Source organism: Xiphophorus maculatus, chromosome 12 (assembly GCF_002775205.1).
Source record: "Xiphophorus maculatus strain JP 163 A chromosome 12, X_maculatus-5.0-male, whole genome shotgun sequence".
Classification (NCBI taxonomy): domain Eukaryota; kingdom Metazoa; phylum Chordata; class Actinopteri; order Cyprinodontiformes; family Poeciliidae; genus Xiphophorus; species Xiphophorus maculatus.
In genome coordinates this window covers 23,296,157-23,313,934 of record NC_036454.1, presented here as the reverse complement: position 1 = coordinate 23,313,934, position 17,778 = coordinate 23,296,157, and the positions used below count along the sequence as shown (strand labels likewise).

Below are 17,778 nucleotides of genomic sequence, written 5' to 3'. Positions count from 1 at the left end.
GGCTCTTCCACACTGCCTTTACAAAGAGAGCTCAAGCTAATAGAGCTAAACACTCACCTTTCTAAAAAAAGTCATTTGTCGGTGAAAGACTTGAAGAAAATAAGGTTAGAATCTAGAGCAACAGAAAGATGAGTGCAGATTTACCTAGCTCCAAAGTGATGTGCAGCAGGGAATGAAGAGGAGGTGAAGGGGTGAATACACTTTATAAGCCTGTGGGGGTAGTATTATTGTTCAGTTGTTTACAGACAGTATGATGATATGGTATTACCTCAGTTGGTTAGGGGCAATATTGTGGTCTGCACAGTGGGATAGATGTTTGTACTGTCGTCTTGCAGGAGGAAAGACCTGGCTGGCACTCCAATGCAAAGCGACCATTCAAAAGCAATGGCTAAATCTGTCTACACAGTGTTAAGACATGGAGGTACTTCAGCAGATACGGGGGCAGTATTATGAGATGAAGATGATTGAGTTGGTCAAAGGATGTAATTTGTTGTTACTTTTGGGATTTGTTGGCGACTCTTTGTGGTTCAAAGTAAAACACTCTTGCAAAAAGACTTTTGAAACAACTCAGGAAGCAGATCAATTACGGCTCATACCACACTAACTATGTGCGTGAGACTCAAAGTTAAATGTTGTCCAATAAAAGATTAGAGCTGTGATTCTCACTACCTTTTGTCTGCATTAATAGTGTGGTAATTCAGCATGTTTAGCTGGTGTGTTGTGTTAGCTCTGTGGATAATATTAGTACTCGTCAAGACAAAGACAGAAACAAAGAACGAGAGAGAGAAATCTGAGAGAGAAAGAAAGAAAAACATTTGAGAAAGATAGAAACAGAGAAAGACAAGAATAGAAATCTAGCATCTGTCATGCAGCTGGGAGTATTTCTAAGAGATGCCAGGAGAAAAAGGAATTAAACACATCATGGGAGAGAAGGAGGGAGCCGCTCAGAGAAAGCTGGGAGGGAGATGAACATAGGATCCAACATGGCTGGACTGGATTAAAATGGCTGGAGTTAAGGAACACTTTTGTGTTTACATAGCCATAATGGCCTGTTTGAACTTTCCTGTCAGACAGGACTCATTTTGCTGGCATGATTAACTTTAGTTCTTAACCAGACTTGCATGCTGACCTTTCCAAGCTTAGCCTCTTTTTATGATGACGATGTAGGTAATTTGCACCTTGAGTAAAGTTTTATCAAGTGCTAAATTTACAGCATTGCAGGATTTCAGGATTCGAGCAAACGAGACGTGTCATTGATGAATGCAAACTCCTCTGCCTGATAACAGTTTTAAGTGGCAGCAAAAATAGGACCACACACACCAGTGACGTGCGGTGGAGTGAAACCCCGGCACCGAGCCTTGGCTGAGCCTCACTCCCGCCGACCCTGACAGTAATCAGGAGGAGAAGTGAGTGCTGAGGAAGTGTCAACAGAAACAAACCCAGGGCTTCGTTTGGGCCAGATTGAGCTGATAGCTCATTGTTGGTGACATAATTTAGATGAATGGTGGGTGCAATCCATCAGTGGAGTATGGCTGGTGAGGGTGAGTAAACGAGGTGGTGTGCGACCCGCTCTGTGTGTTCCTGCCAGTGTAGGTATCCTGTTACCCTACACCTGTTAACAACGCCAATTCGCTTGTATAAACAGTAAAGTGATCCTTTTATCGAAGCCAAGGGGACAGAGAGAAGGGGGAAGAAAAAGAAACGAGTAGAGGGAAAAGGATAGAAAAGATGAAGCACAGAGGATTAAAGAAATGTTTTCTTGTTTGATTTTAAGAAAGACAAGCAGTTCTCGACATGATGGATGAACCCGAGGTTTGGAAAGACAATTCATGGACAGATGACTCAGATACACACTCCAGCACCGAAATTGAAGCTTCTAGGTTAAAGCAACAGGGACATCTAGTGGGGAAACATGTCACTGCACTTCAGCACCATGCTCCAGCTGAAGGCCAAACCTTTACTCTTGTAAATCAGTCAAGTTACCATAATTACCGTATTTCTATTTATTAAATGACAGAATAACAAGTGATAGATTTTAAAACAGTTCTTATTACTTTCTTATACTCAGGGGTTTAGATAGATTAGGATTACAATGAATTTAGAAAGCCGATATGATGACGTTATCTCTTTGTGAGCTTCTGATAGGTTCATCATTTAGGTTTGATAGAGACAGACCTGTGGATGTCTTTTAAGGCAACACCTCACACATACAAGAGTTAAGAAAAATTAGCCAATATATCATAAGGAGAATTGTGAACCGCCAAAAGTTTGGTTCATTCATTTTCCAGATGCTTGATGATTCCATAGAGATCTGCTCAAACGTGTGCGTATGTAAACAGCATGAGAATGTGCAGCTGTCGTACTGTCCAGGAAGGAGACCGGTTCTGAGTCCAAGAGATGGATGTGTGAATCAAGCGAAAACCTAGTGAAGTTATTGATTGAGGTTAGAAGAGTGAGAGCGTTATTAATCCAAAGTGAAACTAGTTCTGCATCAAGACTGAAAGGTCGCTCTGAGGAGAAGAAGCACAAAACGACATAAAAAAACATGATTACAGTTTGTAAATGCATCAAGGGACAGATTCTTACTATTTGTCATGTGATTTGATTCCACTGAAATTGGAATATGTGGCTGTAATGATCACCATTACATTATGAGGAAAAGGGGAGCAGGCTTGCAAGCCTGAGAACATGTGAAGAATAAATGTGAAGTTGTGTTGGCAGCGTAATGTTGAGTCGGGGTTTCCCTTGAGAAGAGACTGATGCTGTTCACAAAACAGATGAGTCACGAGGACAGAATATTTTGTGAAAATATTGAAACAACATCTCAAGAAAGGCAAGGCAAAGCTTGGGCTCAAATGGACAGTGACCCTCATCACACTGCCAAATATGATGCAAATATGAAAAACAAAAAAGTAAATGTCTTTGAGTGGCCTCATGTGGCTTATGAGTAGAGCCAAAAAAGGTGAGTGAGAGCAAGGCAGCCTGCAAACCTGGCTCAGTTTCACCAGTTCAGTCAGGAAAAATGGACCAAAATTCCAGCAAATTGTGGTGCGAATCTAGAGCAATTAAGGTAATTCCAAGTTAGGGTTGATATGACATTAAATGCTTTAAATGTGGACAAAACAGGGTAAAAAAAAAAATCCCAAATTTTATTTTAAACTATTTTTAGTTGAAAAGTAGGGCAACCAGCTTACCTACAATAGCTATAAAACAAGTGTTAAGTTTTTGGAGGGTAAGATTACAATGTTTGTTGATGAGCAAGTTTTTAACTTCATTTTTTGGGGGTTCATAGAGGAAAAGAGGTGTGGTGTTTTAGGATGGCTGTGTCAAGAACAAAACATTGTGTAATGATGGACAAGAAAAATAAGACCCATTGCATTAGCTGGGCTGTCTGTGCTAAATAGAGAGAGAAACACAAAGCTAGCTTGCTAACCAGAGCTTTTACAACTCTGCAACACCACACAACTGAAGGAAGGATTTAATCAGCTAAATATACAACATGTTCTAATATTTGCCTCATGTTTAAATCTGTGTTCAAGCAATCAGGGAAACTGTTTTCACTAGCAAAGGCTACTGGCTAACTTTTGTTTTGAGTGTTTCAACATCAGTGAGCACAATCAGTTTTTCTAATAGTTTTAGTTTTACTGAAACTTGTTCAAGAATGTTTTTTTGTTATTTTCTGTTTCTACCATGGTAATGACACAGTGCATAGTCCTAATTTTTCTCTCCCTATTCCATTGTACAGAGACACTTTCTTTAAATGGCAGAAGCGAGGCGCCAACCAGCCATATCTATCCTGAGAGGAAGTTCCTCGCGTCCTCCTTGCCTCTCTGTCTCCCCCTCTCTCCGCCATCACATTGTGTCTGCAGCGTGTCACGTCTGCCTGGCAATTATTATGAAATTAAAGCTATTTTCCATGGCCGCTGTTTGCCCCGTTAATAACCGCACCAAGATAGGCCTCCGTTCATTTAGCGTTTTAGTTCAGCTCAATTCCTGTCGCATTAGCAATAGGAGCAAAATCAGAGTGTCACTCAGATATTCTGCCTAATGGTTTGGCAATGGCTTGGCCTTTTTTCCAACCCCTCTCCCTTTCCTTTTTGCGATCCTCCTAACCCTATCTCTCTACCAATTACGCTGTTTAATCTATATGTAGATAATGGTGTCCGGGACCTCCCTGTTGAAATGTCAGGTGTGAAGAGGTTATTAGCTAACTTTTAATTACTGTCCATCACTCAACAGCCAGCGGAGCTGATTGGCTCTCTCAGTCTGCCTGCTTATCTGAACGTTTGGCTGATGTCGCTGAGAAAGAGGAAGGCATTTAAGAAGTAGCAGCTCCCTGACTTACTATCACTATTTCTATTCTATTAACTGAACTAAGTGTTTTAGAAGGAAGACAAAGGAGGAGGAGGAGGAAATGGTGTGGATCACATGTTAAATAGTTTAATGGTTAAACAGTAAGAGGAACATGCAGTGAGGTATAAGGTGGCAATACAGTTAATTGACACCTGCAACAAGAATAAAAGTAACTATGCACCAAACTAATGTAGAGTAGAGAAATAAACATTGCCTCCAAGTTTTCCCAAAAACCTGCTGGAATCAGATTTTGTGTTACCGCAGTGCAGACAGAGTTTAAATGTTTTGACCTTATTAAGACTGTGATTGCATTGTTCATATAGATAAGCTAGATTTTAATCTCTTTCAAATGCTTTACGGGTCTGCAAAGAGTTTCCTTGAAACCCCCCCTGCTGCGATGCTAAGCTCTTTATGGGCATTTAAAGACCCTCAACCTTTGACCCAAAGTTTACAGCTCAACTCTTCCATTCCTGCTCTGTGATACATTTGCTGGGCTGCAACATTATAGAGATGTGATCTCATGTGTCTGCCAGGCCACAACTCAATGACGTGTCAGTCAGACTGAACATGTCTGCATAAAATATTCAGTGTTTTCTGTCTGTTTTCTAAAAGATACATTATAATTATATTTTTTGTGGTATTGCAGGCTACGTCATACCATCATTAACTGCAAAGATTTTCTTTATTTTTATGAATTCAGCCTAGACGGTAATAACGATTATTAAATATATTCATACCCCTTGATCTTTTTTTACTTTATAACAAAAATATATATAATTTTAGTGGAGTTAGTGCATTAAATCGGTGCATAATTGTAAAGGGGAAGGAGAATTGTGTGTTTTTCAAAAACCTACAAATTAAGATCTAAAGTCTGACATGTATTTGCATTCAGCTCCATTCACTCTTTTACCCCAAAATAAATACATTGGCAACCAGTTGTCATGAGAAAAATAGAGTGCAATTCAGTCTCAGTTTAAATACAGCATTCCTTAGAAATCTCTGCATTTGCCTAGAAAACAAAATGCATGAACAAAAGTCCTGTTTTCAGTTTACCGCAAGCAATGTGGAGCAAACAGTCAAGAAATATGTGGAAGCAGGTGCTCTGATCTGAGGTGACTGTAGTTGCGGCAACCTTATGCTGCTTTTCTCGACAATAAACAATGAAGCTGGTCAGATGTAATGGGAAGAAGTATGGAAGTAAATCCAGGAAAACCCATGAAAAATCCTTGAGCCTGGTCTGGAGATGGTAATTGATGAGATGCAAAAAGCTGTACGCTTTAAAAATACTTTTGACAAAAGCAGCTCTAAACGTGCATTTAAGAATAGAAAGCCTTTGCACAATAATAACCTGATTCCTCTGCTTTTATTTGAACGTTACAAGCTGAGAAACACTCAGAATCACTCAGACACACACACTAGCATGCGCTTGCAGAAAAAACCAATCTCTTTTCGTGCTTTGAACCGTCTTTGAGCTGATTTACTATTTAAAACTCAGTGGGGCCAAAGCACCTCTGATTACAGCACCTCTGAGAAAAAAATACTTCCTAAACTCACTTTTTCTTCTTTTGCTTCCTAGTCATCTTTAACAGCTTTTTCAAAGTAGAGAGCTGCTTTCTGCAGACATCCACCCAGCTATGGAGGCTCCGGTTTCAGAGAGCTGCTTCTGGATCAGACGCCGTCAGAGATGTAAACAGCCAAGCTCTGTCATCACATTCCTTATTTTAGTAAAGGCAGAACAGGGAGACAGAAGTGAAGAATTGGCTGCAATTAAAAGATATTCTGAACCAATTATTAAAATTAAAATTTATTTTTCAGTTTTCTGCTACCAGCCCCCATTGTTTTCCTTTAGCACATAAACGTCCCTGTGGTATTCATGACCCAGTAAACCTGAGTACTGGTGTGTTTGGAGAAATAACCACACACCAGAAGACGTTGTTTAAGTTGATTATGTTTCTCATTCCGACATTGCTACCTTTCAATTGAACTTTATGTGATATTTAAGACTTTAACTTAGTCCCAGCCTTCAGTTTGGACTCTTTTCTCTGAGTTTCTGCGGTGAATTACAGCTGACCCATGAAGACCTGGACCCTGCTGCTCCTACCTCTGGAAAACCTCGTCATCTGGAACGCATCGGCGCTCAAGTAAGGGAGGGGCAGAGCTCCATTAGTCTGATGCAAACAGAGGAGGAGGCCACTGGAATGAAGCTGCCTTCTGCTCTGTTTTGTTATTATCTACCTTGGCAGTAACAGTTTGATTTCCCGTTGGTCAGGAATGCTATTTTAGATGGAAAAGTTGTGGAAGTAATGTCTGCAGACAACAAAAGCTGCAACATCTCAGAACATAATGTTTTGGGATGAGCTGCACCAGCATGTTGCAGAGCTACTGTGGTGATTTTATGCTCCAATATATCTTGTTTTTCATGATTAACGTGTCGCATAAGCTCCCTCTGCTTTTTAAACTTTATAATGAGCAGCCATAGCAACATGAAACTGTTTACAAGTTTGAGTGGTTTACGTGTGCGCATGAAAAGCCTCTTTTGGTTGCAGCGAAAATCTGAATCTGGTGTTTGAAGAACAAACTCCGGGTCAGAGAAACGGTGAAAGTATTTTCTTCTTTTTTGTTTAATATTTGAGTTCAGTTCTAAACTTGTTGATCCACCTAAATAGAGCTCTAGACAGATTTGCATTTAAATGAAGAGTTGTAGAAGTTCTCCATTAGACAATTGATTACCAAATAATGTGATGTCATTGCGCCATTATTACATGAATATGAAGATCAGCACGAAATCTAACATCTCAAGCGATGGAGCAAACTGCACAAAACACACTGCCTGGTGAGATGCTGCCCTCTGGTGGAAACCTGCATATATGCACGCAAAAATCTGTCCATGATTTGGAACAGTTAGCACGTTTATAATAATAATAATAATAATAATAATAATAATAATAATAATAATAATAATAATAATAATAACTATTATTATTACATTGTTTCTTTATTTCGACATAACAGAACGGAAACACAATAAAAATGCTTTATTTGTACACAAAACCAGCTCTTAACAGAGGAATAGTTCAAACAAACAATGAAGCAATAAAAAGTTCATACATTTCTTACATTCATAATTCTTCCGGCTGATCTGACAACTATTGAGATATTATTGAATTTTCAAAGTATTCTGGTGGCACGTGGGACAATTTGTCATCCCTGAATCATACAGAATGATAAATATAATCTGAACAAAAAAACATGCTTACATTGCCAAAACAGCAAAAAAAAAAAACTTAGTGCAGCTAACTATTAAACATATTTCTCAGAGAATGTGTATTCTTTACTGAGGTACGGGAACAGAATGCCTTAACGACTCAAGCAATTCAACTTCCTGTTGCAGAAAAGGAGAATCTGCTGATTAGAAACAATCCTTTCCATCTCTGCCATTTCATTTCTCCTCACCATCATTTACCAACTTTATTACATATTTATATATATATATATATATATATATATATATATATATATATATATATATATATATATATATATATATATATATATATATATATATATATATATATATATATATATATATATATATATATATATGATGAATATCTCCCTTCAAAAGTATTCACGGAAACACAGAAAAGAAGGTCAATAAAATTTCTAATTTGATTCTGATACAAAAAATGCTGAATGTAATGATATAATTTTCAAAGTTGTGGAAAAATATCTTGTCGAGACAGCATTCTTTCTTATAAAGATCAGAAAATTTTTATTAATTATAACATGACAGTAATTCTTATTTGCTTAATTACAGAAAAATAATAGTTAGTAGTGAAAATAGTAATTAGTAGTTTAGATAAATAACTCAATGTATTTTTTCTATGTAGCAAAACAATAGATAGGCTAAAACTTCCTATAACTTTTAAGAATTTTGATGCAAGTAGTTGGATTGAGTTGAACAAGTTATGAGGAAAAACATTCTTTAAACAACAATGTGCTCCATATGTTGTTGTTGTTTTTCAGCCTTGCTCAGTTTCTGTTTATGGCAATTCATATTTCCAGAGGTGCTCTTAAAGTCAGCATCAGACCCTCAAGTTCTGGGTCTTCAAAAAGAACAAAAAAATAACATGGCAAGCACAAAGAAAACCTTCCTCAATTAAGATTTTTAAAAACACATAGCATAGTTATTCCTTTAACTTAGCATGTCTAAAAATAGCAAAATCCCTTAAAAAGGGCAGTGCCATTTTATAGCATGATCAAATAACTATGTTGCCTTCAGTTGTTATGAAAATGTTGTATAGATCAAATATGACTTAAAAGAAATTTGACTCTGTAATTTAACACTTTCAAATTAGACCTCTGTCTCTTCAGGAAGCTCTTTCTCTTTCTCACACTCTGCCTTCGGGACATGATCACAACAATGTTCTTCCATTAACTCTATAACAACATTTCTACCAGCGTTTCACTGAGACGTGGCTCATATAATACAGCTGAATGGTTGCCACGGCAGATTCGAGGATTTCTCCAACATGCATGAAAGAATGAAAGCAACACTTCAGGGATGTTTTTGGTGAGGGAACAACATGATGTAAAGTTAAAAATGAGTTGATTTTACATAATAGTGCCCCTTTTATACAGAACAGAGAATACCTGGGGATTCATTGTTCATTTTAGGGCCTCAAATCTTTTTTGCTTTGTAGTTTTGGTCATTTCCCACCTGATGGAGCGGCCTGCAACTGAAAGTTTTATGCTAAACGCACATCAGTTCGTAGGTGACAGGGAGGACGTAGTGTGACTAGCAGGAAGTTGCTCATGTCTAAACAGTTGGCATTATGCAGTCGGGTATTTTGAATACTACACTCTTGCAAACATGGGAGCTTCACTGACCTCTACAGATTCCTCGTGACCATCAGAGTATCTACCCTTTGGATGCTTTATCAAATTTGCAGTGTGACTCACGCCACTTTGTGGCACAGCTATCATCAGTGGCTAGCAACGTTCATTAACTTTTCCTGTTTCTCTGCCTGACAAGGCAAACTACCTCCATACAATGTTGCAAAGGCCCTTCTGTGAACCCACTGGCCATGTTATAGTAGCTTTCAGCTTCCAGTACAGGCTCATCGTGAGACACAGCGCGGATTGGCGGAGCGGCACAATCTCTCCTGTGAAAAATTGTACATCATCTTGGGAAAATGAAGATGGCTCAGGTTACGCAAATCAATTTTGGTGTAAACGTGTAACTTTAGAAAGTATTTTTAATGACAATTATATAAAAAGTATTGGTGATTTTGACTGCAGCACGCACTCTTTCTTCTCAAACATCCGTTCAAACACACTTAAATACATTCAGTAAGCGATGCAGCTCCTCGGTTTGAAGGTGCTCTGGTGACTGTCACATTAAAAACACAGTTAGTGATTTCAGTTAGTTAAGGTTAGAAAATTAGTTTATTAGTAGGTTAGTTTGTTAGTTTGCAGAGCTTTTGGAAGCTCCTCTGGTTAGTAACATTTAAGTTGCTTTTTAAGAGATAAAACCTCAACTCAGCTCTTAAAACACACTTGGGAAAGTTGATGCTTTCGGGGGAGAAGGGAAAGCCAGTTGACTGTCTTATAATCAGCACCACTGGTACCACAACGCATGCTTTAATCAACGTGAAATCAATCAGATGACAAGAAGATGTTAGTAAGAGTGGCAGATGGTCCGATACAGCCTCTGCATTGTTAGTATGAGCACTATTAGGAGTTAGTTACTACCTACAGGGACAAAAAGGCCGGGTTGACCACACAGAATACAATCAGAGAGAGAGAAAACTGCTTTATAAAAAAAAAAACATGCAAATTTAGCCTTTAAAATGAAATCACTTGGGATCAGATTACACTTTTCCAGCTTCAGTATGTGGTCAACCGAGTTTGACCTCAGCAGCTGCTGCTGCTGCGGCTTTTCTTCAAGCTGTTCGGTTTTCAACGTTGCCCTTCCCCGGTCCTGAAACCCTTCTTTCCATGCTCGCTTTAGGATCTCCGAGTTGGACACCTCTAACAGAAGGATTGCAGGATCATGCAAGAGAAGTGTGCATCTTGAAGTGAGCATAAAGCAAAAAGGGAAGTTAGTGGGTTAGAAATGCAAGCCGTCTGCATTCTCAACACGGGTTAGTACTCCTTCAACTGTTAGCAGACGTTAGTACTGTTAGATATTAGTCAGATATTGTTAGTGCAATCCAGACGTGGGTAAAAGGCTATTTACACATCATTATTAGCATTTGCTGTAATTTGCTTAAGTGTTAAATGATGGGGCTGCTGACACTGAAACCGTCTGACTTTTGCCAGCAGGCATCATTGAGAAAACTGCACCACACTAATTTCCAATGACATCCTTGTGATCTAAATCACAAGTAGCACAGTTTTATTTTCTTTCATTTTTTAATGAACAAATGTAACAAATGCTAAGAATCATCAGTAAATAATGTTTTATCCCTTATCTGGTACATCCAGTGGCTATAAAGGATAGTAGCGGCAGTTTCAGGCCCTTTACAGACACATCTTATCGGACTGATGAGACACACGTGCACAGGTACTGCCACTAACACAGATGGAGCGCATGCAGAGAAACACATGCACTCTCCCACACACCCCCTCACGCATTCATCCCACACACACACACACACCCTACAGTTCAACTGCAGAATAGTACAGTAAAAATAGCTGGTTTCGCATTGCGCTCGGGAGGTTTCTCAACAAACAGAAATGTGTGATTTACACATTATTAGAAGGTGAGAACATCCGTCATTTTCACACACTAGCATGTAATATTTTTGTTCATACAGGCCTTGAACATAAACCCCTCATAGATTTGGATCTGGAAACACTGGAGGCCAGTTTTCACAAAAAGACACAAAAGGTAACATTACATAAACAGGTGAAAGCTTGGGAAGAAATGATCAATTGCAAGAAAATGTAACTCAGGTGGAGTTGATTTACAGTAAAGGTTTCCATGCATCTAATCAACAGAAATAGAAACAGGAGAGGGACTGAATTAAGCTATAAAACAGCTTTAACAGAGCAGTAAACGGTTCTGAATGAAGTCCCTCCCAGCAGCCACACATGATTAAACAAAGCAATGGCTTAATTCTCTTGGCTGATGAACAGAGGCAGAAGTCGCCTCTTGGTAGAGAGACACACTAGTGCTGAAGGTTTTCCTTCGAAGACGCATCACGGCACAAGTCTCCGGCACTGCAAGAGAAACAGACCAAACACGGCGAATAAAGATTCATGTGCAACTTTTCAAACCTCATAGGTGAATCTTTGTCAGTTTGAAACTCATTGAGAAGTTAATTTGGGTAATTCAGTTCAAGCAGTAAAACTCATACAGATTAAGAAGAGTGATATTTTTAAGAATGTATTTGTCTTAATTTACATACCATAATACTAATTACACTATAAATAAGCTCTTATGATTAAGGAGGGTGGGCAACAAAACAATGAGCTGCCGAAAAAAACCTCACTGTTCACAAAGTTCTGGAAGGTTGACTGGAAGGAAAAAGTGTGGTTCATCAGCAAAATGAATAGTCAGATCCTGTAGTGAATCACCACACACAAATGTATCCGGGACATGGGTTACAGCCTTTACACTCGTTGCTTTAAGCTACCCCTGAACCAGAGAAAATGTCAGAAATGTCTATCTATGCTAAGAAAAAGGACTGAATTGTTGCTCGGTGGTCCAAAGTCTTATTTTAAGATGAAAATACATCTTAATTGAGAACCAATGTCCCAATGTGTTATAAGCTGATTTTATTTTCCAAGAGGACGTGGCACTTGCCCACACTGCCAGACAGACCGCCTGCGAATTGAAGTTCTTATTAGCTGTGAACATTCAAGTGGACAGAAATAATGAATGGAAACACATCACTCTGTAAAATCACTATGATGTTGGGGTTATGCTTTCTGAACTGAATTACTGAATAATGTTTCAGTGCCTGTGTAGGAGACACATAAAGAGCTTCATCATGAAAAAAAAAATGTTTTCTGGGATAATCCTACATAATGTTGAATAAATAAATCTGAGAAGCAGATTATGTTAATCAGATTTGATCTATGTGTTCATGTTGGTTTATCTCTATACTGTAATCCGACACATAGGGCAGATTCACATCAACAGAAACATGCCAGTGACTTAACACATTGCTAATCTCATGTTGCAGCTCATGTTTTCACTAATGCAGGAGCTAAACACAAATACACTGAAATCTGTCTGAGAGCTAGAGACACTAAGTTAATAAAGAATTAAGATGAGTGGTTAAAATAAAGTAAAGTAAAGAGCCATAGGGTAAAAGTGTAAAATGAATATGAGGGAAATAAAGGGTCTGTCACCATGAAAGTGGCAGATTCAGTACCGCTCTGTAAGGCAGCGCAGCAGAGGAGATGGAGGAACGCCAGCTGGGGCACAATGGGATCTGGTTGAGGCCAAATCTGCTTTTTCATCAGTGTAACTGGAGAAGGGACACACAACACAAAGCAGCAGAAAAGTGGGACGCAACCCAACTGTCCTATCAAGATCCCCAAAGGGATCTGGCTCCTGTTCTTTCCCGTCAGAGCGTTTCATTATACGCGAGCAAAAACATAACACTGATAACTAAATGACCAGAAACTGATCTGTGAAGATTAATCTGCTCCAGCAATTTTAACAAAGATAACACATAACCTGCCCTGTCGTTGGATCCTCCCAGAGTCCTGTTTGGTGCCATGTCAGCAGCTCTGGGGACGAGTCCAGTCCGTACAACGCTGGTCAGCTAAAACAGCAAACACATTATTCTCAATCAGTTTTGGTCATTCTTTATTCCTCTCTACTTCCTGTTCTGTGTCATGTCAGATCAGAGTGCTATGATTAACAACTGTGTTATAGCCCATAGTCTTCAGCTCAGAGGCGGACATTATGCATTTTAAATATAAAATAAACAAACTGTAGAGACGTGTTAATTTCTCTGATATATTAGTTTAGTTTGGCAATAAAATGTGATGAAATGTGATGAACAGCTGTTCAGTATAGACTCAGTAGAGTCGGGGGAGACGGTCTGAGTTTAATTGTTTGTGCATAATTATCACATTGATCAAGTTCCCACAGTTTCACTGACTCAGCAATCAGTGTACAATAATTCGGGTTAGCCGTGACCAGGTGTTACATTGAATTCAGCATCTTTTAAGCAACTTACAAACATTAGCTTAGCATTGTTAATTTCCACAGACAGACAGATGGATAGATATTTCAGCCTCTAAGCTTTTTCCAATAGAAATGTTGCTGCAATGCAACCACCTGAACTACCAAAGCTATGCAAAAGACAAGCAGATGCAGAAGCTGGAATGTGGTTGTATTATTTTACGTTCTGTTCTGAAGTCAAAACTCTCCTGAATGATTGCCGGGCACCGCACCAGTGTAAAGAGCTGCCAGTGTGCATTGCTCTTTACACTTTCCTTTGAAAAAAGGCATGAAGGTCTTTTTCTGTTTTCACAAATAAAATAAAGTTTTTATGAATCATGAATAATGTAACAAATATACAAAGCCAAATAACCCATTTCAGCTTTGAACAGTTGTATGAGTTTTAGACTTTAAACTACAAATGATCAAATGCGGAGTCTATCTAAGATAGACTCTATAAAACAGAAAACCATAAAAGTTCAATAAAGTGTCATAATTACTTACAGTGTAAAACATGAGGGATGCTCAGTCAACCCTGCAAACAAATAATAGAGGAGTGGTTTTGAGTTAGACTGACAGGTAGTTTTTTTTTTTGTTGTTGTTTATTTAATTTTTTAGGCGGAGCACCAGAGGTGGAGAGCCACCTCATTATCAAAAACTTCCTCTGGTAGTTATCCGCTAATCGCTGACGTATTTATTTAGATTTAACTACAAATACAGAGAGGCTGAAATAGGACAGGATTGAACTACTCATGTTACATTATGGCTGAATATTACTATCAACACTATGAATATTTTCGTTTGCGTGATTTGCCTGAGCAAATAAATTTGCTTGACATTAACACAAATTAGGAGCAAATTTAAAAGCAGGGCAATGTTTGATAAATGTTACAGCAAAGTCTCGAGACATGTTTTCTGTCTCAGAAGGAAACCTCTCTTGAGGGCCCCCTGCTGGCCTGGAGACCCTGCCAGCAGAGCTTGCTTCTGCCTTAGGCCGGCTCTGTTCCCCATGATGAAAAACCATGTTTTTCTATTTTATTAAATATAAACATTTATTACATGTATATAGTTTTATTTTTACAACAACTGCCCACGAATTTGAGAATGTTTTTTCTCAAGACCAAAGGGCCTTTTATGTCAAGGGAGCAGAGGTGCTACTAAGAAATCTCCATGTACTCCTTGGAATAATAAAAAGCTAAAAAAAAAATGATTTTAAAAAGTTTGTATTGAAAAATTAAGAATATTTTTCCATACCATGGATCTTCAGGTTCCACCTGTCCCGCAGCATTAAAAGGGTGCGAAGAGATCATGGCTTCTTCCTTTTCTTCCGCTTATCCCTCCATCCCGGGAGAAAGCTGCTCAACATGCGCATACCCGCAGTGTTGGCGCAGTTTATCTGCCTTCACCACATAAAGGAGGTCGCTGCTCGGACCGAGTCTCCAGCCGTTCACCGTGAGCCGAGGCTCGGCGTCCTCTTCATGGCCGCCGAGCTGAAACAAGCAGATGTGGGAGTGCCAGCAGCAGCTGCGCACTGACGGGGGAGACGGCAGTTCGGTTGGCGGGGATGGGGTGGGGGCGCAGGACAAAGTGGAGCAGGAAGCTTTGGACAAAGATGATGAAGCGAAGGTATTAATGAGAACAGAGGCTCCTTTGAATGAGCGGGACTGCGCAGTCCTGAGAGAATGAGCGGCTCTCGGTCTCCAGCTGCTGCTACAGGTTTATGGTCTTTTGTATGCAACCCCTTTATCCACCATCTGTGTTTCCTGGGCAACCGAGGATTGCCTGCAGGCACCAGCTAATGCACCGCAGCCACCTCAAATCAACACACTATTGCCGCACTGTCATTTTTATAACAGGTGCTGCAAGGCTATTTTACGTCTTTTAATCATATGCCAAATAATCAAAGTAATCTTTTAGCAAACAATGTGCAATTTTTTTATAGGACAACCTCGTGTGGGTTATTTTTAATTTTTTTCTAATCTTGTCCTGAGTTCAATATGGATCAATCAATTCCTGGGGCAATTTAGCACAAGTTTGGGTTATAGGTTTAATTCCACATGGTTAAGATTTAGCCTAAACAATGGTTTAAAGTAATTATCTTACTGAAAGGCTGCCAGACTTAAAAAAAAAAATAGGCTGAGGTAGATTTCTAAACAAGTGACATCTGGGTCAAATGAAAGATTCTGATCCATCCATGTTATTCTTGCAAAGTTGCTGGTACATATCTCCACAGACCAACACATAGACAGTGTTGCATTCACACACCTAGAGGTCTTACACTCATCAGAAACATATATTCCTTAAGTTCACATTCCTGTATCATTGTTTTTTTTTCTTAATGTAATATTCTAATCCTAAATATTGGGATTTCATTAGCTGTTTGCCTAAAGTCATCATGATTAACAGAAATAAAAGCATGAATTCATCAGTGTATGTTGTTATTTTATATTCCAAGTGTAATTATTCAATGTGCATCACTTAGTTAATCGAATTACAGAAAAAAAGAATTTTTCAATAATACTCAAATTTCTTGAATATGACTATATATGGGCCTACACTGATTTTATTCTTATTTTCTATTTCAGAATTAGAAGATATAAGAACATAATTCAAAAATATTTATTCCTGGATTCTATGAGCAGACATTAATATTACAAGCAGAAGTATCATCACAATATATTTGAGATATCTGATAGCTGGCATGTTAAACCGCATCTTATAATTAGCAGATTTAGTGCAATGAGTTTTACTAAAATGTCAGTCTCTCTGTTAAAGCTGTTGTAGTTTCTAGCGAGGAGAGAGTGGTTGTCAGGTAGCAGATTAATATCACCAAAACCTCTGATCCAGAGGAGAAATGTTGGTAGAACACCCGATTCCAGCTGCAGAATGAGCCTCCTGTCGATAAGAGAAGATAATCTACATAATCCTCACTGTGGGATTTCAGAGTTATTTATTATTTGTCCACTTATTTCAGAGAAATCTCAAAAATAGCTTTTCAGAATCTCGACAGTTTTGGACATAACCAAAATGCAATCGTGGAATCGATGCCCCTTTGGGCCGGAATATCGTGTTTTTTATTATTTATAAATCCAGAACGTTCTTTCTTTATTTTCACCAGACATATTTTAGCTTCAGTTTTAAAACATTTCATCCACTAGGGGGCGATATAGTAACGTGAGCTGCTTCAGATTTGATCCGTCTCGGTTACCATACATGCCTCCGCTCTGTGTGTTGGCGCATTTTAAATGGAACTCGACGATCTGCAGCCATCTGGCTGTTTTCTTCCTCATCGTTTATGCATCAGTCTGGCACCGCAAGTCTCTCTGGCTTGTGCCGGGTCACCGAGCACCTTTTCCTGAGTAGTAGCAGAGCAGCCAAGGACTGCTCCCAGGTGACTGGAAATGGGATAACCTGCATCATAAACGCCACAGAAACCAAGAACGATGCTGCTCCTCCTCCCGGAGTGGAGTACGTCCACATCCCGGTGCCGGACTCCCCGCAGACCCCGCTCAGAGACCACTTTGACCAGGTGGCGGATAAAATACAGAGCACCGCGGAGCGCCACGGCTGCACACTGGTGCACTGCAACGCCGGGGTGAGCCGCTCCGCCGCCCTCTGCTTGGCCTATCTCATGAAGCACCGCAGGGCCAGCCTGCTGGACGCCCACCGGCTGCTGAAGAGCTGTCGGCCTATCGTCAGGCCGAACCCCGGGTTCTGGAGGCAGCTCATCCAGTATGAGGCGGAGCTGCGTGGGAGCAGTTCAGTCAGGATGGTGCCGTCTGCTTTAGGAGAGATACCTGACATTTACTTAGAGGAGACCCGGAACATGGTGCTTCTGTGAAGAGACGCTCACTCATTGGGGCAATAAACTGTGGTGCTGATGAGCAGTGATGTAAACATGAGTCATCTTTGGGTTAAAAAGACAGACTTTTACTGGCACTGGGGGAGTTTTATAAACTGTTTAATACAATCTGAGTAAATACTTGTTTGTATGTGTCCTGTTTTTAATATTTTTCTTAACTTATTTAACAAATTATGTGTTTCTCTTTTGGTCGTGAGATCCTGAGAGAAAGAACCAGATCTGGTCACATATAAGAGGCTTAAATGAGCTTTTGCCATACGGCCTACCCTAATGGTGGGTGATGAGCTCCTGTTCATCAAAATGAGTCAATCTGACAAAAGGCAACGAAACTGAAGTTGGTTTAAAATTCTAGCTTCAGATTCGGGAAATGGCTAAA

At 39.4% G+C, this 17,778-nt stretch overlaps 1 protein-coding gene and 1 long non-coding RNA gene across 3 annotated transcripts; one reads left to right on the top strand and one right to left on the bottom strand.

Annotated features, from left to right (window-relative positions):
• Positions 1 to 9,593: 9,593 nt before the first annotated feature.
• Positions 9,594 to 15,323, bottom strand: LOC102234625. Of its 2 annotated transcripts, none has more exons than XR_312758.2 (4): positions 14,795 to 15,323; positions 14,045 to 14,075; positions 12,718 to 13,136; positions 9,594 to 11,580 (listed from the first exon to the last, which is right to left on the bottom strand). It is a non-coding gene; the product is annotated as an uncharacterized LOC102234625 (long non-coding RNA). The 2 variants fall into 2 exon arrangements; XR_312757.2 differs by having other exon boundaries at positions 12,741 to 13,136; positions 14,795 to 15,318.
• A 996-nt stretch (positions 15,324 to 16,319) lies between these two features.
• Positions 16,320 to 17,522, top strand: LOC102234368 (dual specificity protein phosphatase 14-like). Its single transcript, XM_005804339.2, has one exon. The coding sequence runs from the start codon at positions 16,836 to 16,838 to the stop codon at positions 17,379 to 17,381; it is 546 nt and encodes a 181-aa protein (XP_005804396.1). The 5' UTR covers positions 16,320 to 16,835; the 3' UTR covers positions 17,382 to 17,522.
• Positions 17,523 to 17,778: the final 256 nt, after the last annotated feature.

Bases quoted from the DNA above. Each gene is read 5' to 3' on its own strand.
- LOC102234368 (XM_005804339.2), top strand. From the start codon at position 16,836: ATGCATCAGTCTGGCACCGCAAGTCTCTCTGGCTTGTGCCGGGTCACC.